Below are 20,801 nucleotides of genomic sequence, written 5' to 3'. Positions count from 1 at the left end.
TGGTTTCAAATTGGCTTGGGCCGTGATCATAAACATTCAGAAACACCTTGGTTCCTTCGGTGTTTCCAAAATAACTTGGGCTTTCGAAATGAAATTCGCCTTGGCAGCATTTGAAAACAAAACAGAAAGAGAACAGGAACTATTCTGGATGGTATTTTCTGGGTAAGGAGAGAGGCTCTGTGATCCTGAAACCCAAGCTACTGCACGGAGTCTGCATCTTTGGCCTTGGCAGTGGGTGACCAGCAGGGACCGCAGAACCGTAAGGGAGAGAGTCCCAGTCTTGGCAACACGGGGAGAGTGGGCTATGCCCTACGTCAAGGGAGATGCTTCCATGTAGAGGCACTGGGGTGTGTAATCTACCCACGGAGCACCCTGTGCGAGCCCGGGTTTGGCTCTGTGCAGAGCGTCGGAAGCAAAAGACCCCAGGGTGGTTGGACATAAAGGCACATTGCTTCGAAGGTCATTTCATGAAGTCATGCTAATCCTGAATAAGAAGGGAAAACAGCCTTCTCCGACTTAGCTTGCCAAATCTGGCTACTTAAAACTATGCCAAACAAACAAACCAACCTCCAAACATTTTTTTTCTTAGAGTCAGTGCCAAAGTATTTTACAAAAGTCATGCCCACTCTTTTTAAATGTCTCAATGCCCTCCCCTTATGTGAAAAGAAAGTGTGAGCGAGCGAGCGAGAGGGAGAGAAAGCCCTCTGAAATACGGTCAGTCTGGAAACCCAAGCCCACGAGAGCACGGTTCAACAAAGGTTCAGAATCCAAAAGTCATGTTCCAAAAGTCAAGAAACTTGCAATAAATAAAGGAACTCGGGCACAGATACTTCATGCAAATTGCAATGGACATATGGAACACATTATCCAGAAAGAGGTTTCAGTTATGGGTTTAGAGAAGTACAAGAGACATTTGGCCCCATTTCTAGAAAGGGAGGTATCTTCCAGGAGATGCAAAAGTAAAACACAAACACAGCAGCCAAGCCAGTCCAAGAAAGTATGATCACATTAGGTCACAAATACTTTCTGTATAAAATTATTATCGTTTTTCCAATATCCTCTCGATAGAAATTAACTGTGATTAATGCAGGAAAAGTAAAATAAATCTTGGCAGGAAACCACTTAAGAGTTTCATTATTTTATTAAATTACTCCACACAATTTCAAGGGACACAACATGCTCAGTATTAGAAAACTACATTGCCAAGAGCAAGGACCCCTGACTTCTAAGCATGTGCTATGGGATTTGGAAGAGACCTCAAATTGTTCAACTTGTATTTCTTATTATCACATAAATGCACAGTTTATATTTAATTTGGACCAAAAGTCATTGTTTGAGCCACACTGTCAAACACACAGATGTTGTATTCTCACTATAGATTTTCTAAGCAGTTGAATGGATTAAAGGATATAGCATTTATGGCAAAAAATATATATTTTCTTATCATCTTAAGAAGACAGAAATTCCATGCTCTGCTCCACTCTATCAGAACTTCTTCTTTAGCTCTTGAGAAATAGCTCAATTCAGAATAGGAGAAACCGACGTTGTAAGATACTGTTTTCCTTCCTTTTTCATATACTAAAACATCTGTGGTAACAGACCACCTAAAAATTCAAAATGAGGCAAATTCCATAGCACAATCAGGGCCCTGCTCTTTAATCAAAGATAACAAAAGAGAATGTTAAAGAGAAGGGGAGAGGGAGAGATAGAGAGGAGAGAGTGCGTGTAAAAATTTAAGCATTATTCCCTAAACATGAAGGCTTAATGAAAGAAATACATATTAGCATAGAAAGCAAAATGGGTTTTGGTAGAGGGTTGACCCATATAACCCAGAACACTAATAAGATATTTACATAATACTTGTGTTTCAAAGTCGTTGTTAATTGCATAGCTCTTGCTGATGTAACTTCTGCCTACCAAAAAAAACAAAAAACAAAAACAACACAACTTGTCCAATCTTCAAATACCAAAAACTCTATCTAGTATTCGAAGCTAAATCCAAATGTCACCCTATCTGTGAAGCCTTCCTTGATCCCTCCAGCCAGAAGCGAGTTCTCCCTCCTCCACAACCATAGCTTATCTCATAGGGCCCCATTCCTCTTCTGCCTTAGCTGAGATCATTCCAGGCTATCTTAGCTTCCTTGTTTGACTACGGGCTCCTGTAAGACCACATTAATTGTGCTTATCCTAATGATGTCCTCAAAGTACATAAAACTGTAGCTCACGTGCACTTAAGAGCTCATGAAATACCTGGTGACCAAGGGAATACTGTTCACCTCTTCCGGATCATGAAGATACTGATAAGCGAAGGTCATACGGCATACAAGCAGCTGACCCAAGAGACCAGACTGACACTCAGCAGAATGTAACTCAGGCCTAAATAAACTCTGTCCGTCCAACTTCAGACAGAAGGCTCTCCTGAAAAGTCCCAGATTAATGTGAAATCTGTACATCTCAGTCCTTTGGAAAAGAGATTCAGGATTCTGAGAACATGCCAGCTCTTTCTATCGGTAGAAGATATCATGCTTCAGGGTTCTGGAAGGATGCTTTAGGTAGGTAATCGTTCTGCATTGAAGAGTAGTCTGTCTGGGGCGCCTGGGTGGCTCAGTGGGTTAAAGCCTCTGCCTTCGGCTCAGGTCATGATCCCAGGGTGCTGGTATCGAGCCCTGCATCGGGCTCTCTGCTCCATGGAGAGCCTGCTTCCTCCTCCCTCTCTGCCTCCCTCTCTGTCTACTTGTGATCTCTGTCTGTCAAATAAATAAATAAAATCTTTAAAAAAAAAAAAAGAGTAGTCTGTCTGACACTTACTTAGACTCTCAAGTTCTATTTACTGAACATGGGCAGAACTGACAGTTGGTGAAAATAAGGGGAAAAGCAGATGGTAGTCTTACTCTGGAGACACAGCAATGAGCAGTCCCCTGAGAAGAAGGAAGTGTGCAAGGGACCAATTTTCTTTAAAGAGGAAAAATAAGCTCCTAAGTTAAGAAAGGCAATTTTTCTCCTTACTTTGGAGGAACAGTAACAGCAACAAAAACCCAAGAGTCCCTTGCAAATGGTCATTTGGCTGCCTTGCAATCAAACGCGTAGACCCCTTTCAACACAGAGGTGGCGTAGTCTCCGACATCTACTAAATACAACGAATATTTTTAAAAAGACAATTACGTGCGCAATGTTAATCCACTTCTCGATGACTTTGGCTCGCTGCTGAGTTTTGAGTTCTTTGCCCCCCAGGACGGTGCTGGCAACGCACTTGGTGAGCGTGTTAAACTGAGAGATGGTAGCACGGATCGTAGGAGCCAAATGTTTGTTTTCCTTCTTATCCCGTCGAGACCAGATGCAGCCCAGGCAGTGGTGAGGCACTACTTTCTTGAACAGTTGCTAGAACAAAAGAGAAACTGATTTTAAGGACCACACAGACATTTCATTTGGCAAAGCACATCATCTGGGTCATCAGTGAATTGGACAAACCACCTTTTCCCATTTGACTTGCCTCGTTGTGTCCACTTCAATGGACAAAAGTAAATAATTAATATGTTAACTGGACATGTTCCTTCTAAATCTGCTCAACTGCACAAATGGAACACGATGATCGAACGAGAGTTTTAAATGACGGGCCACATTTTGACTTCTCTATTTCAAAAGACAGGTACAAATCTATACTAGCGGTGGAGAGGGTTTTGACCTCAAAATCCTATCAAGGGTATTATTCTGGGCACTCACAATCATGAACAGGGCACAATGCATATGGACGCCCAGTGACTACGTGACAAGTGATCCAAAGAAGGACAGGGCATGTGGCATTATCATCAATGCGTTCTACAGGATTTCTAAAATGAAGAATGTACATATGTGAAAGGAAATACCATTCAACGTCACAGAGTAAAAGGAAGAAAGGAAGTGACAGCCTGGTTTCTAGGTCTTTGCCTAAAAGTCATCACCAATGAGGTTTCCTAACTTTCTCTGATGCTGTCAATTGTGGAACAAAATCAAAGCAAATTCGTTGGCCAAATCAGATTCTTATCTGTATGACAATTAGATACAAGGGTTTGTATGAAAGAGAGAACACCAGGATTTACTCTACATAGACTCTCGGATTTGTTTCTGACAGTTTATTTGCATGCTCCCTACACAGAAACTCTATCACATTTTCTTTCCCTACACAGAAACTCCATCACTGCTTTCTTCAAAGTGCTAAGTGTCAAAGAGCTAAAACCATCATGATAATTTGTAACAGCCCTCTTTTCTTCAACTGATACTTACCAGCTAACATTGCACTAAGACATGTGACCGATGTCATCAACTATGAACGTCTAACAAACATATTCAAACTTCAAAGGTACGGGAACCACACACAGACATGAACTGCTAGACAGAGCCACATGTGGATTCAGCAAACTTATTTTCTCCTAATTTATACTTGGGCCACTTTACCATCCTTCAGATAAACAGTTCAGATCTTGAAATATTTATGAGTCTGGAGGGAGAGAAATACCCATGGAACAGGGTGGATTTTGTTTCACGAGAATTAGAATTCTTATTTCCCTCTGTGTATCGAGTACCAAGGAGAAAACACCTTCACCCAGAATTGCAAGTAGAGCTCGGGCCTGAATTATTCAGATGATCGATTCAAGTCACATCTTCACTCTGCATTTACAGGCATGGCCTCTCTCAAGGATCACAAAAGACTTAAATCACATTACCCCACTGGCCTCCCCAGGCCACCAGTACTGTCTGTCAGTCCCCACATTTTAAGCAGAAGCCCGTCTGGGGCACCAAGAGAACACATACTGCATCCATATAGGTCAGCTGCTCTGCCACGAGATCTTCTGGGAAGCTCGTGAATTCTGCAGGCCCTCCAACTTCCAGTTCCTCTTCCTCCTCCAGGCTGAAGAAGATGGTGCTGGGAAACCCATCTGTTCACAGATGGGAAGAAGAAAAAATTAGTATTTTGGTGCCACTGTTTATGACCTTGTTAGTACAGTCAAACTGCATTTCCTGCATTTAGAAAAAAGAGGGCTAATTCTTCAGAAAACCCACAGGGAGAGCTGCTAAGCACAGTGAATCCGAGTGAAATGGAGGTCTGCTTACTCTCTGTTTGTAGATTCTTTATTAAGTTCAGAGGCCTCATGTTATGCCTTTGATAAACCAGATTCTTAGGCCCAGGACATAGCCAGATGAGGCAAAGTCTAGAGAAGCAAAGTTGGGCTACATTCTGGGGGTTTCTCTCATCTTGGGCTCTCTCATACCCTCCCCTCAGCTTAAGGACCCATCAAGCCACTTGCTAAGTCCCAACTGTGCCATTCATAACCACTGGCCATTGATAACAAGAAGCCTGGAAGGACGAGGCATGAAAGCAGGCCAGGCTTCGGGAAGTAGAACGGGCCGGGCCGATGTCAGAAATGCTGATGAAGTCCCCAGAATTCTAAGAAAGTTGTTAGAATTCTCAAGATGTTTGGAGCAGCTTTCACTCTCCTACCTAAAGTTAAGGATGTGTGAAGTAGAATAGCCTGAAACTAAATTCACCTGAGCCCTATGACCAATAAGATGTGCAATTAGCCAATTACACAGGACATAGACTGAAGAACTGAGAAAAAGAAATCACTATAATAACTGCTTGGATTCCAAACCAAAAGCTGAAGGACTCAGCCCACGGACTAGGAACTCCAGGCTCCATTCTGAAAGACTGTGGAAATGGATGACGTTGAACCTGAACCCGAGCTTCCCTTCCTTGGAACCTTTCCCAATTCCCGGTTGTTTTCCAACCTCATCCCCTACCTCATCCCCTTCACACTCCTTGTTCGCCAAAAAAAGAAAGAAAGAAAAGAAAAAAAAAAGCGCAAAAAACCTAGCTGCATTCAGTTATATCTTGGCAGAAATGTAAATCAGTGTGTTACTACTCCCCTAGGATGTTTACATTTTAAGCTTTTTCTCTTTTTCTTTATAGAGTATCTTGGGTCTTTGACGTATCTTGGGTCAAGCTGGGATGGCCTTTTCTTCTTGGTTTTCCAGGGGGAAAGGGGTGCTAACAGTGACCGTACATCATCCCCCATCAGAACACCACAGGGGTGCTTGCCAACTCCAGCGTCAGGCATGGGATTTAAGGATGCCCCCCCACACAGTCCCCTCCCCACCATGGCTGAACTAAAGGTATTGATGCCAGTGGGCTTGGGTTATGACTGGAGAAGGCAGGAGGGAGTCGCTGCCTGCCTCTGGATTCTAAAGCACAAGCAGGCACAAGCTAAAGGAGCTAAAACCCTATGACTTCCCCACTCTGCCTCCACACAGCTCTGGGGGTACTCTCTGATTCAGCGGTGGAAGAAATCTGAAATCCCAAATATTCACAATGGGCCGCCCATCCCTCTTGCTAGCTGCTGTCTGCTCTGTCCCAGTGGCTCTGGAATGCAGAGGTTTGACCCACTTCAGCCCAAGAGGATGTGTGGTAAGGTCAGATCCTCTCATCCACCCAACGAACGCTCCCAGTGACCTATATGTGTCCGGGATGTGCCTGTGGGTGAAGATTATGTTGTCCTTTCTCTCTGGGCCCGAGGCCACGCCTTCACTGTTTCTGCTTTTGGCTCTCTTCCAGAGGTAAGGAAGTAAAAACTCCGAGCACAATTTTACTACTCGAAAACAAGGTAGGCGAACTTTTGCTTTCACCAGCATGAAACTGGGCAAAATGTGCCCCAAAGAACCAAGCTCCTGAAACCCCTTTTCACAAACGACCCCTGGACTTAATAAACAAAGTTTAGAGCTTTCTTGATTAAAATTTTCCAAACTCAGGAAAAACTCATTTGTGAGCATTGCCTGAAAGCCTCTCCAAAGTCAGGCACTTCCCTCTCCCCTGTCTCAGCCAAACGCGCTCTGCCTTCCAGTCGCTGGGTCGGAAACAATGAACGACTGGTCCCACCGGTTCCCCAATTAGGCCCGGAGCCAGGGGCAGCCCCAGTGGGGAGAGCTGGGCTCTCTCACAGCATTTTCCACTCCGGCTCAAAGACAGGCAGGGAGGCCCTGAAGGGAGCGGAGGTCCGGCAGCTGGAGGAGTGCCCCTGGTATTCCAACATTCCCGGCAGATGAAGTCATCTGAGATACAGAGTACTTGGCAGTCGGCTTCTCATGATGTGATTGCGTTTTCCCCCTGCTCGGATCCCCCAAACGAGAAACAATTCCACAGGTACTGCTGGGAATGGAAGGTTATTTTCTTTGGCACCGATGCAGCTTCCCTTATCGGTCGTGAGGAACCGCTTCCTTTCCCTCACCGAGGAAATCGGGTGTCACTTCAGGGAAATGCCTGTCAAAAGCTCCAAGTGGGTCAGCTGCCATGGCAACCAACACCCAGCAGGCCAGCGAGGGGAATAAATCGTCAGGCTGAAAGCCTGTCCTAACCTCGCTCTGACTTTCTTCAAAGATAATGTCAAGCGGCCCACGACCTGCAGTGGTGGCCCTTCCTTTGTCCTTGGAACCAGGCAGTCAGTTCCTCCAATAGGAAAAAACAGCCACAGAAACTTCCTCTGAGGAGGCCATCAGCGATGCTCAGTGACGGCAATGTCTTCCAGCTTGACAGAGAAACACCTTTTCGGGCCTTTTTGAGCTCTTCTGAGGGCAGGAGCACAACCAGATTTCATTCTTTGCCTGCTGAATGGGGGTGGCTGTGAGGAGTTTCCATTAATTAGCTGGGGAGCCAGGAGGCAGAGAATAAAAAGCAAAATCAAGTTCAGCGTGGGACATGTTGACAAGAGAAGGTAAAAGATCCTCTTTACGGTATTAGGAGAAACCCAAGGAAATCACTTTGCTTCTCAGAGCCAGCTTCCTCTTCTATAAAAGGAGAGCACCAGACTAGGTGGTCTTGAAAATCTCCTTCTTGGCTCTAAAAGTCTGAGGCTCTGTAATTAGCACTTTGGTAAACTTTAGAATTTTTACCCACCGCCAATTCCCCAGCAACTCGTCTCTCTGAGACAAACTGAGGTCATTCATCAAGTACAGGGAAAACAGCGTGGGGTGCCTGGGTGGCTCAGTTCGTTAAACCTCCGACTCTTGGTTTTGGCTCAGGTCGTGATCTCAGGGTCATGAAATCGAGTCCCACATCAGGCTATGCGCTCAGTGAGGAGTCTGCTTGAGATTCTCTCTCCCTCTCCCCCTTCCTCCTGCATTCTCTCTCTCCCTCTCTTTTTCTCTCAAACAACTAAATAAAGCCTCAAAAAAAAAAAAAAAAAGGATAAAGAGAACCTATCTTCAACACGGAGGCTGCAGAATCAGAATCTAGCTTGGTTCTCTGGAACCAAGCAAGTACTCACTGTCAGTTTCCACTTCTTGCTTCTGAAACTGTTCAAGAAGATTTTGTGCTCTTCTCTCTGGATCAGAGCCGGGCATCATCCGTTTGAGATAATCCAGCAGTTTCTGTAAGCAAGGGAAGTGAGGGGGCTCCCGGAAGTCCTCTGCGCACTGGTCAAGCCAGGCCCTCAGGATGGAGGCGATGGCACTGAGAAAGAGAAAGGGACAGTCACTTCACCCACCTTTGGGCTATGGGGACTCCAAACAGGGCCTGGATACTGTGGCCTCACCCAGAAACACCCCATGGGACTTGGGGTCAACAGAGAATTCATTGGCAATGTCAATGAAGTTAAAGCACTGAAAAACAAGCCGGTTCCATTTTTATTGTTTTAAGTGGCCCGGTAAGTTCCAAAAAGACAAAGGACCATCAAATTATCAACTTTGGAAAACACTGCCCTGGGTGGGGGTGGGGGGACATGTGGAAGAAGATTTAGTGAGTCCTGAAGGGACTTCAAAGCAATCTGTGAGAGTGAGATTATGTGTTTCCAATTCTGGATTCACTCAAGTCAGTGACCACAAAATCAACCGGACTAACATTTTAGGAAATCACTGAGTGACAATGGGCCTGAAATCTGTCTACTGACAGGAAGTGCCTACGTTGGGAAAAGATAAAAGCAACTTATTTAATTTGACAAAGATTCCCAGGATCTCAGTCTAAGTGCCAAAAAACATCCTCCTCAAATTATCTTTTTGCTTCTCGAATTACAAGAGGAGACTATAGGAGAAACAGTCCCTATTGGGGGGGGATCTCCAAAAGGTAAGGGAGAAAATGTGGAGATGCACAGACCTCATGAAGGTGATTCCCTCTGATGGCTCATTGGGGTCTGTGTCAGGTGAGACAAGGACCGGGGCACGACGAGCCAGGGCCATCCGCCCCCCACTCCCGCCCCGCCGCGCTACCAACAACATGGGTATGCTGTCTTTACGTGAGGGGCAGCCCCTCAGCCAGGGGAACAGACAAACAGCTGACTGGCAAAAAGGATAAAAGTCTTGAGTGCTGTGACTCTACGTTTCATCTTTAAAGAGGACGTGCTGGGCTGTGTAAGACACAAACACAGTACTTTGCCTCTGTGCTGACTAGCCGCCCCCACTGCTAAGGTGAATGCACTGACAATGGCTGCAGGTGACAGGGGCTAGAAATTAATCCAGGTGTTACTGACAGTGACAGGACACCTCCTTTTAGCTGAAGACCCTATGTTGGCACCTTTCTAAATGATCACTTAAGCATACTTCAAACAAACTGTTTACTTAGTTAACAAACTATAAAGAGACCACGAGGTGATATTATCCAAGTACGTGGGCCTGCAGGTCGGGTTTTTGCGGGCATGTCTTTTGCGGACGTGTCTAAATTCCACACGTCCCAGTTTCCCACCATGGAGTTCGACAACCATCCAGGCATATGTACAGCTAAAGCCAATTCAATGCTCCACTTCTGGAAGTCGAGTGCCAAGAGAAGAAAAATAAATTTACTAACTGTCTTCACTGCTATGGATAGTGTCACTTTACTAACGAGGACATGAAGGTGTCTGGAGGCGTAATAGTCACATGTGTACATCGGAAGCAGGGGACAGAAAGCCATCAAATAAATGCTGGAATTTAAAGCCACAGAAATGATTAAAATACGCTCTTAATCTTTAGTCCAGATTAAATAAGAAGCCAAACAAAAGTTTCCCTCCCTTCCAAAAAGTTCGAAGAAATTAATATGGGGATTAAAGGAAAACCCAAGTAAACGAAAACCACTTCTAGTCAGTGGACCTGCGATGCCCGGTTCGCCTGTTGCTTTATCTGTTACGTATCCATGCTTGTGTCCCCTCGCCATTCACCCAGCGAAACCCTCATCCCCCTCCCCCCAAAATTGATGGACTTCTCCTTTCTGAGAGCCCACACAAAGCATTCATTATTTCTCTTCACAAAGGATGAGTATCATGAATTAAAGAAGACAACGAAGTGGCATTCTAATCATTTTTATAAGGAAGGAGACTTTCTTCTATGAATTCCTTCTCTTCCTGGCTGGCAAGCACCGAGCCCGGAACCGGCGTAGGCACGCAGCTGCGCACAGCCGGGAGGGCCGGAAAACCTGATCTCTACCTCCATCACATTGGTTCTCACAGACACTTCTGTCCTGCTCAGAAGAAGGGTGAATTGATTTCATGAGAAGAACTACTCATTTAATATTTAATACTTCAGGGAGAAGATACTCTTCCAATGATACCGATGGAAGAACAGTCATGGAGGGAAGATAATTCGTATCAATCAATAAAACTAAAAAAGAGCCTCCGCCTGACAAGACCGGCGATGCGATGACCCTAGTGACTCCTCGGTTTCTTAACTTAAAAGAAAACCAAGGCAGAAGTCCAGAATCACAAGTAACAGTCAGACAGGAAAAGATATCAATTCATTGCTTTCTTGGCCTCCCATAATTATTAGTTTTAAAATCACAAAGCTGATTCTTTATTGCAAAAAAGTAAATATTGCAAATACATATAAACTAAAACAACAAAATACCTACATCCTCTTCATTTTAATCCCATTTCCAGGACTATCTATTAACAGTTTGGAGTATATCCTTCTAGACTTTTCTTTTCTTTCTTTTTTTTTTTTTTTAAGATTTTATTTATTTATTTGAAAGAGAGGCAGTGAGAGAGAGCATGAGCAAGGAGAGGGTCAGAGGGAGAAGCAGACTCCCCATGGAGCTGGGAGCCCCATGCAGGACTCGATCCCGGGACTCCGGGATCATGACCTGAGCCGAAGGCAGTCGTCCAACCAACTGAGCCACCCAGGCTTCCTATATCCTTCCAGACTTTTCAGTGGATATGTATATATACTTTAATAAATGTACTATGTATTTATAAGCCAACATGGATTTTCTTTTCCCCACTGAATAGGATGAAACATCTAAGTGCCAAAAAAACAGTATGAAACACCTCACCATTCACTGCCTCGAGATCTACCTGTTTCCCAGAGTTACATGTACTATTCCACGGCATGGGCACATCATCATTAATGTTCGCGTTCTTCTACTAGCGTGCACATATTCAAGTTATTTTCATGTTCTCACAATCACAAACGATTACAAAATGTGTATCCTTGTTTACATCTCTGAGTACTTCCGTTCCTTCTATGGGACACAGTATTTAGAGCTTGGCCTCATGGAAAGTTGCAGCCTGGAAGGGCTGGGGGAGTTCTAAAGAGGAACTCAAGTCCAGATCAGACTTGCCTTTAGGCGCACATTCCGTCCTCCTCAGTCTGATGTTTTTAATAGCTCTGGTAATCTATTCGTTCTACCCTTTGCGACAGTGCCCACAGCTTACCCTAAGAGGACTTTGGGAGCTCATTACAGACCCAGACACTGACTTGACTCGAAAAAGCATTTTCACAGAAAAGAAGGAATGAAGGGGAGGGGAGGGGGAGGAAGAAGGAAGAGAAAGAAACTCACAAACAGCACAATACCACACGCGGCAGACCCCTGCCCTCCTATCAGCAGGGTGGTTATCAGCATGCCAGGAAGGGAGGTTTTCTGGAAAGGTCTGGACACGTGCCCAAAGCTCACAGTAGCTTTATGTTTACCAGTCCTGGGAAGAAACTTCCCGTTCTTGAGAGACTATAAGGCAGATAAAATGCGAAACATTTAAGATTTCCAAAAGGAAAGCAACATCACACAATCATGGCGGCCAACGGGACTGCTGGCCAACGCCTTTCCATCTCACCCCTTGTGGCTCCACCCCTGAGACTGAACTTAGGTCCCAACCAGAATTGATTATTTGGGAAGGAAAGGGAAATCTGGTTTAAGATCATAAATTTACAGAAACGGTGTGACTGGTAAGCTAGAGAGGTTCCTTGGCTCTGCACCAGAACGAGGAAGGAGGCTGAAGGGGAAAAACCAGTTGAGATGGGTCCCAGCTGTGCCACCTGTGAACAAAGGGAGTTGGCTGGGTCCCTCAACTCCACTGACCCCTCCCTGGCGGACAGATACAGCAACACCTGCCTGCAGCTCCCTGACACTGTTCAGTGCATTCACCTGACAGCAGGGCAATGCAGACATTTCAAGGTACCTAAAGAGAAACGTGGCTGTGGCAGTCTTAAAACTACTTGCCATAATCACGAGAGGAAGGAACTAAAGGTAAAAGAGCTCAGTGAAAATCAGTCAGCACTCACGGACATCACTCAAAGAATCCTCTACCTAGAACAGAAAGGAAGACTCGGAATCCGCACTGTGGTACAACACATGTGGCCCCAGGCCTGCTGCAAGAAGACAGTCACTGGGAACAGAGCCTGCACTTGTGCACATACGCACATGTGTGCTCACACACACACGAACACACACCCCACCTAAGGCACCCTCCTTGGGACAGATCAACTCAGGGACCCCAAACTCTAATACAAACTGCAAGATGTGCTTCTTGAATGACCTGTGACGACTGAAGAAGTGCTTTCTGAGACCAAGCGGAAAGATCATGACTGTGAACTAATCTAAACTCAGTAAGGAGGAAAGGCAGTACGTGACCTCCTTTTCCGAAGTCATCTTTAATGTATTACAGAGCCACAGCCACACACCCTCGGTCCCAAGGAAGCATGCTGGGTGGGTGGCCAGGGCAGGATCCCAAAAATGACCGCCAACGGGACGACCAGGATTGCTTTTTCTACCCCAAGCCATCCTGGCCACTGTCTGCAACCTACCACAATGGTCTCTAAGGGACAGGAGGACATGCTCAGACATCCATGTGTGGAACTGACAGATACAGTGTCTAAGGCTTCTACTTCTAAGAAAACAGACCCATGGGGAGAATTAATTCACTAATTACACTAACAGTATTCGAGTGCCCTTTGTTTTCATATTCACAAGAACCATGTATATGACGGACGTCACAACAGGATTTAGGAGACAATGTTCAGTGAGATCTTAGGTATAAAAGAGTTACTGGGGTGAAGACTCAGTGGCAACAGCATGAGCAAAGATCCTGAGGTGAGAGAGGGCAAAACAGTTTCACGGGACACACAGAAGCCCTGTTTAACGAACAGGAAGAGAGGCGAGGAACGCACCACGGTGAGATTTGCTATACTCATCTGACTTCTTAGCCAAACAGAAATCACACTTAATAATACCTGGTTGGAAAACAGGAGACAGATGCCTTCGCTGAGAGGGACAAGGAACCAGTACAGAACTACGAGCTGCCATGGGGGCCTTGAGTGCAGAGTAACTGGGCTGCCCGAGGTAAGTGTCTAGTCTGCCAGGATGCTCGAACCACAGATTTTTAAATACATACAGGGATCTGAATGCACAGGTACTAAATCATATTAAAATCCCATTGTAAAATATTCTACAACTGGTAAAAGGCTTAATTAGAAATTTTCAAAATACGAAGTCATCTCTCCCCTGATGTGTAACCTCCAAGCCAAGAAATAGGACTGTCAGGACAAAATGGGTAACCCTGTCCATTTAGAGCTCTTTTCTCTCCCCAGAAATCAATCTGAGATCATTTTTTTTCAAAGGCAGCAAAATGGTTTTTTTCTATGTTAAGGTATTCTCCAAAAACTGGATCTTTTCCTATACAGATAGATGATAAGAAAATCTTTGTGGAGGGTGGGCCTTTGAATTAATGTGGCAGGTGACACTGCCAAGCCCGGAGGGTGAGAGCCATTGCACCTTGCTCTTCAGGGGAAGGAAGCAAGTGACCTTGACACCGACTCTGAGCTAGACCCCTCCACCTTGTTCTCCTAGTCACGGAGGTTTTCCTTTTCAGAGAAGGCTGCCGGAGCGAGGCTGCCTCGGAGACCCTTGGAAAGATGGTTTCCCTGACAAGAAAGAACAAAGGGAGGCAGAGAGAATCAGTGTCTCTTTTTTCTGAAAAAGCCTGGAGAAGATGGAAATACGACTATCTGCTCTTGTCAAGGTCATCTTGCAGTGCTTTCTTTTACATTTTCCGTTGTGCATTTTTTGGTGCAGAGGCTGAGCAGGGATTAGAAGGCTGGGAGGAAAAGTGAGAGAGGAATGCCGAGAGGCTCAGGGAAATCGGTGCAGAGAGGACCAGATCAGAGCAAAGCAGCAGCAAGGACAGAGCACAGAAGCCAGTAACGGGCCAGGAGGCAGTGAAAGGGAAAAGCTCCGAGGTGAGGAGAGGAGGAGGAGGAAGACCGTGATAGCGAGGACACAGACACCGAGTACATGTGGGTCGGGAAGTGCCCAGAGGGGGAGGAGATGAGCCCGAAACCAATCACCCAACGTCAGCAGTGTTTACACACCTGTCCTTTATTCCCACACTAGATGCGCGGGCCCTGGCATCTGAAGGCAAATTTACAGAAACTGAAGAGAATTCATCGTGCACAGACCTAACCCCGTATCACCAACCTTACTTGGTGTGCCAGAGTCTGCGCTCCATTATTAAAGGAAAAGAAACTAAGGGAGCTCTGAAATGCCTGCTTTTTCATGAGCAGCTCAGCCAATGTGGCTGAACAGTCTCTGGAGTGCCCAGCTGGGGCCCTGGTTCTGTGGCTCACTAGCCGCGAGCTAGCCTCTGTATGCCTCAGCTTCCTCACCTGGAAAATGGGCACAATAATGGATGCCTCCTCATAGGACTGGGAGGCCAAGAGCTAATACATACTAAATATTTAGAAGAGTTCTTAGGACACGATGAGTGCTCAAAAAATACTAGCTATTTTTGTTAAGAAGGGCATTCTATCAAAGGACTAGAGGCAAACGGAACTGCACATAAGCACCGCACTCTACTCGATAGAGTTGTTTCCCACAGGTAATGAGCCGACAAACCCGATACAGCCCACCAAGTCTCCTGGAGCTGAACAACTAAGCAAATGCATGGCAGACGGGGGCCGCCACTGTTCTCGCTGTCACAGAGGGAACTTCCAAATAAGCAAGGGGAGCAGGCTAGAGCCATCTATGCGGTCATGGATTAGAGCTGGACATCAGCGAGAATTTGTGTTTAACATAATATAGATACAGATGGTTATATATAAATACTCCTAGAGATGTGTATTTCATAATTCAAGTAAACATAAATCTCCTAGTCCTATCGGCAGAGAGGGCTAAGAAGAAATGACAGCTCAGCAGCACTGAGTGCACCTAGGATCCTGGTTGCCAGTACCGTTCATTCTGCCATGAAAAGAATCAGGTTTCCTTGAAGAAATGGCTGGTTGCGGGCCTGGGGCCGGAAACATACAAGATGAGCCCAGAGCACCTTGTTGTGCCGGAAGGTCAGAAGGGCTTGAACAACAGAACATACCCACAACAACAGAAACACCTCTCAAAGTGACATACGAGTCAATCAAAAGAGTTCCCAAAGGCCTAAACGGGAACAATCTGAGCAAAAAACTGGCATCGGATTATGATCCAAAGCATAAAAATATTTACTCACCGAGTCTAAACTGATAAAAATCTTTAAATAAATTAATAGATGAGGGAAACAAATCTCCCATGCAGAAGTCTCCCCAATACATTGATTAGATAGCTTACCCTCCTGGTGGGGGGGCACAACCCCCACTCGTTAACCGGGGGCTGTACACTCTGACTTCCTTCCAACAACACGGTTGTGTAGGACGATGTCTTCCATGCAGAAATCACAAAACTACTACCCCAGGGAGGCGATCGAGGCCAAGGACAGTCATAAATCATACTGACAGTAGGAATCCTTGATATCATGTGATGAGGTGGCATTTTACTTCTGTAATAGCCCTCTCAAAAACTCATAAGTTCAGTCTAATTATGAGAAAAATATCAGTGTAGTTATGAGAAAAATTCCAATAAAGGGGTATCCCATAATATACCTGATCTCAAAACCGTAAAGGTCATTGAAACCCAGAAAAGTCTGAGAAACTGTCACAGCCAAGAGGAACGCAGGTGGATATGACAACTAAATGTAATGTGGTATCCTGGGTGGGATTCTGGAACAGAAAAAAGGCATGAGGTAGAAGTAGGGAAATGTGAGTAAACTCCGGACGTCAGTTAATGATGTGCCATCCTGGTTTGTTAATTGTGACAAACACGCAATAGTCATGTAAGAACCACAGGGGAATCTGTGAGGGGGACATCCGGGCACTCTGCTGTACTAACTGTTCAGTCCTTACACAAATCTAAAACTGTCGTGGGAAAACATCTTAAGCAGATGCCTGGGTGGCTCAACTGGTTAAGCATCTGCTTTCAGCTCAAGTCATGATCTCAGGGTCCTGGGCTTGAGCCCCGTGTCGGGCTCCCAGCTTAGCAGGGAGCCTGCTTCCCTACCCTCTCCCCCTGTCCCTGCTCAGACTCTCTCTCTCTCAGTCTTTCCAATAAATACATAAAATCTTTTTTAAAAAAAGGAAAAGAAAAGACAAACATCTTAATTCTAAGAAAAAAGCATGAACAGGAAAGTCTGACCTAAGTTCTTAAGAGAAAATATCTCATTTTTATCACAGGGAAAAGAAGCAGAGGCCAGAGTGTAGAGGGCAAGGCGTGGGTTGAAATCCCAGTTTTCCCTGATTCCCTGTGCGACCTTGGACATGCTCCTTAACCTCTGTCTCAGACCCCTCACGTGTAAGATACATCATGTTATTATGGGAATCATGAAAGGATATACAGAGACTATCCCTACTAAGCATCAGTGAATTCTAGCTATTGCTATTACAAAGGGTACTGCCACTCCAACCCAAACAGCTTCTCAAGGACCTCTGTAGCTCTGTATTCTCCAATTCCTCACCATCTGAGGCAGGCGTTTTTATGTTATAAATGGTCCTCTAATGAAAAAACTGCTGAGGGTTTCTCCATTTTGCACCATTAGAATGGAGGAAGTTGGGAAGTTGGGAAGGAAAGACGTGGCCAGGCTCCAAGAACAGGAAGCAGGCACTGAGACCCACTGGCCTGACCCATCGGTCTTCCTTCTTCTTTCCTCACATCCTACAACCCATCTCCTTCCCCAGGAAACAAGCCCAACTTCCCCATTTCTAACAGCTGTCTAGGGACCTGGCTCAGGGTGTTCATTCAGTAGTAAAGCCAGGCAAAACAACACAGGGCAAGGAAAATGATCCCAAATTACGAGATGTCAGGAGGCTAACACACTACAACACCCGTCACGATGGTGATAATATGCCTTAGCTCTTCGTGGACTTCTGGTGGCGACTGGGAACTGTGATCTAGACAGATGTGGCCTGGAAAGGCACCTGAGATTCTGATGCTCTTGTGAAATGGGACGTCCAAGAACAAAATGGTGAGAAGCCCACGCCTTGGACCCGAGTTCAAATACCAGAGTTCGCTGGTATTTGAACCCTGGTCTGACCAGGGTTTGCTTAACCAGCAGCTTGACGTTAGTCAAAGTGTGTATGATACTTTTCTGGAGCTTCCATTTACACACTGATACAATGAGGCCAACATCTCACAGCAAATCTGTGACGGTAAAGGAAGACACAAGGCCCCCAGCAGAAGGCCTCACGCTAGTAAGTGCACCATACACTGCAGCCGAAGGCACAGGCCAGGCTGGTGACAGCGATATCACCTTGTCATCCCCTGCTTGGCTGCAGGGTCAGTCAATGACAGGGTCCGGTCGGGTGGCCTGTTTGCCTTTCTCTGACACTTCAAGAACTCCAAGAGATTCTTTTTTTTTTTTTTTTTTTTAAGATTTTATTTATTTATTTGACAGAGAGAGAGATCACAAGTAGGCAGAGAGGCAGGCAGAGAGAGAGAGGAGGAAGCAGGCTGAGCAGAGAGCCCGATATGGGACTCGATCCCAGGACCCTGAGATCATGACCTGAGCCGAAGGCAGCGGCTTAACCCACTGAGCCACCCAGGCACCCACCCCAAGAGATTCTTAAGTCGCTGATTTTTCTTTCTGAACCACTGACCATCGACGTTTCACTTCTCCGGAATTTTTAGAAAACGAATTTCTGCTTTGGGAACCTACTTTCTTCCCTTAAACACGCAATTCTGATTCAAGATTTCAATGACTTTTAGGACGATAATTTACACTTTTCCTTGTCCAGTATGGGCGTTTTCAAGACAATGCCAGGCTCTTTTACGTTGTGTATAATTTTTCCAGTTCTTCCTCCATCCCACTTTAACTTTTTAGAAATGCTCCTTTCACCTTATAGCCTCTTTCATTCTTCTAAATTTCAAGTTTTAGGGGCACCTGAGCGGCTCAGTTGGTTAAGTGTCTGCCTTTAGCTCAGGTCATGATCTCAGGGTCCTGGAATGGAGCCCTGCATCAGGCTCTCTGCTCAGCAGGGAGCCTGCTTCCCCTGCCCCGGCCCCCAGCTGTTGCTCTGCCTACTAGTGATCTCTCTCTCTGTGTCAAATAAATAAATAAAATCTTTAAAAATAAATAAATTTCAAGTTTTAGATCTTACTTTTGCTCTGTTCCTTACCCCCTTCTTTGCCCCATTTTTGTTAAAATAGCCAGATTAATTTCCTCCCACTGCCTTCGTAGGGTATTTGAGTTCGCTGGAATGAATACTGACTGCAAACTCTCTGGGAAGATTTTTTTAGTACTTTCCACCGTCAAGTTTCTCGGGCATTAAGGAATCACAGCCAGGCTTCTTTAACTCACCCCACTTTCCTTTAAAGTGGTTCCAATGTCTTGGATTACCACTATTTGATTCCTTACCAGACTAAAATCTGGTGTCACTATTTGCAACTTCTGGGAAAAGATTACGAGAATGGCATTCATATCGTCTGAATGTACAGAGATGAAAGCAGAATGATTTCAACAGTTGAAAGCACTGCGGTGGTAAAGAGTTTCAGAAAACAAAACACAGCGCTCCAGAAGGGAAGTGAAGACAGTCCATAAAAGAAAAGGAAATAGAACTCTTTCAACGTTATAATAATAGTATTAAAGGAAAGAAAAAAGTGTCATTTCCTGATGAGTCTTAAACCTCCTAAACCGCTTTAAAGTATCTAAGATAGACAGACAGACAGATAGTCTAATTTCAGATCCATTCCAAAGCATGAAGATTCATGGTATCAGGTTTCGGCATGGTTAATATCCCTTTACATTCTCCTCACTTCTGAATCCAATGATTGTAATAAATCTGCAGGAAGGAAAGTTTCCTTTTCCACCTGGTTCTGATTTTGTTATTCTAAATAGACAGCATTTTATCATGTAAAAGTGTCAGCAGGAAAGAGCAAAGGGGCACAGGTAGAATGGATGTGGGCAGAGATGTTTTCTCCTGTCACAGGAAGTCAGTTTCCTGATTTCCAAATAGTGGCAAGTTTAGGGATTGTAGAAATAAACACGGGATGCCTTATTATATACAACAGTCTCGCGCTAACATCAGAGATCACTGTGTGGCAGATTCCAACATCTAGAGGCCTTGGAAGTTGCATTCCTAGCAACTTAAGGAATTCTTATTTTGGCTAGATGACTTCAAAGGTCCCTGATATTGCACAAAGCCTGAACTGGGCACACTCGGGCCTGAAATTACAAGTGGGAGTCACAGCACAATCTGACACTTTTTGAAATTCATGAAGAACACTCGTCAGCTGTGGTCCAAGACACCAGAAGCCAATCTTTCATCTAGGCAGTTCCATTTGAACTTCCCCATTCTCCTTTTTCTTAGTTCTTTTATCCTCTGAAAGGTTGATTAGATCCATATTTAGAAATACAAGGAAGACTGTTATCTTGGGATTTGGGACCCTGTATGAAATGTAAGCCTTGCTCTATGCTTTACATTAAAAACTGAAAAACCAAACAAGAGTTGAGGATTTTTCTGGTCAGGGTTAAGCCTCCCAGTGATTCCCCACCCACACCGCACCCCATCTGCAACCCTGCAGGCATTTGCCCTAAAACAGGATGTTTACTTCTTAGAAAGTTACTGAATTCCTGCCGCCTGTTTCCCACCTGAAATCACAAGAAGACAGACTCACGGCAAAGGAAAACAACTGGCATTTTGCCCCGTCACCTGACCCCGCAATCCAATGCTTTAGCTCATCTCTGGACTGAGAAGCGCAGTGAGCCGCCATGATGTTGCGAATACTCACGAGCAGGCCAAAGAAGCCCTTTTGGTTTTCTAGTTTATCGAAACTAGTGGCCCAGCCCCCACTCCCCCAACTGAAAAAAGCAGTCCAGGAGACTTCTCAAAAATTCAGTATACTATTTGGGCCATATCTCTGATTCCTTTTTTTCCCCTTCTTTTAAGATTTTATTTATTTATTCCAGAGAGAGAAAGAATAAGAGAGCACGAGCTGGGGGAGGGGAAGAGGGAGAAGCAGACTCCCCGCTGAGCTGGGAGCCCATGCAAGGCTGGGTCCCAGGACCCTGGTGTCCTGACCTGAGCTGAAGGCAGACACTTCACCGAATGAGCCACCCAGGCGCCCCAAGATCCCTGCTTCTGATATTCATTTTCACTTTGGAAAAGAGGAAACCTAAACAAGTTTTATCCTGGAGGCCATTAAACTTGAAAGGCCGCCAGGGATCCTATATTCCGAGCACTCATTTTTCGGGTCAACAAACTGAAAGTGAGAGAGAGGTGAAGTGACCAGGTCATACGGCTGGAAAGTG

At 45.2% G+C, this 20,801-nt stretch overlaps 1 protein-coding gene across 6 annotated transcripts in view; it reads right to left on the bottom strand.

Moving 5' to 3' along the window:
* RGL1 (ral guanine nucleotide dissociation stimulator like 1) overlaps positions 1-20,801 on the bottom strand; it is a 165,186-nt gene that overhangs the window by 35,890 nt on the left and 108,495 nt on the right. For all 6 annotated transcript variants that reach the window (XM_013064222.1, XM_013064224.1, XM_004767942.3 and 3 more), the window contains 3 exons: positions 8,292-8,476; positions 4,789-4,913; positions 3,163-3,378 (listed from right to left, as the gene is read on the bottom strand). In XM_013064222.1, the coding sequence (XP_012919676.1) occupies positions 3,163-3,378; positions 4,789-4,913; positions 8,292-8,476 (526 nt within the window). The remainder of the gene's footprint in view (positions 1-3,162; positions 3,379-4,788; positions 4,914-8,291; positions 8,477-20,801) is intronic.

This window comes from Mustela putorius, unplaced genomic scaffold (genome assembly GCF_011764305.1).
Source record: "Mustela putorius furo isolate JIRA1106 unplaced genomic scaffold, ASM1176430v1.1 tig00537335_pilon_pilon_pilon, whole genome shotgun sequence".
NCBI classification, from domain to species: domain Eukaryota; kingdom Metazoa; phylum Chordata; class Mammalia; order Carnivora; family Mustelidae; genus Mustela; species Mustela putorius.
Note: the sequence above shows the minus strand (reverse complement) of the source record. Positions and strands in the feature narration are given on the sequence as shown.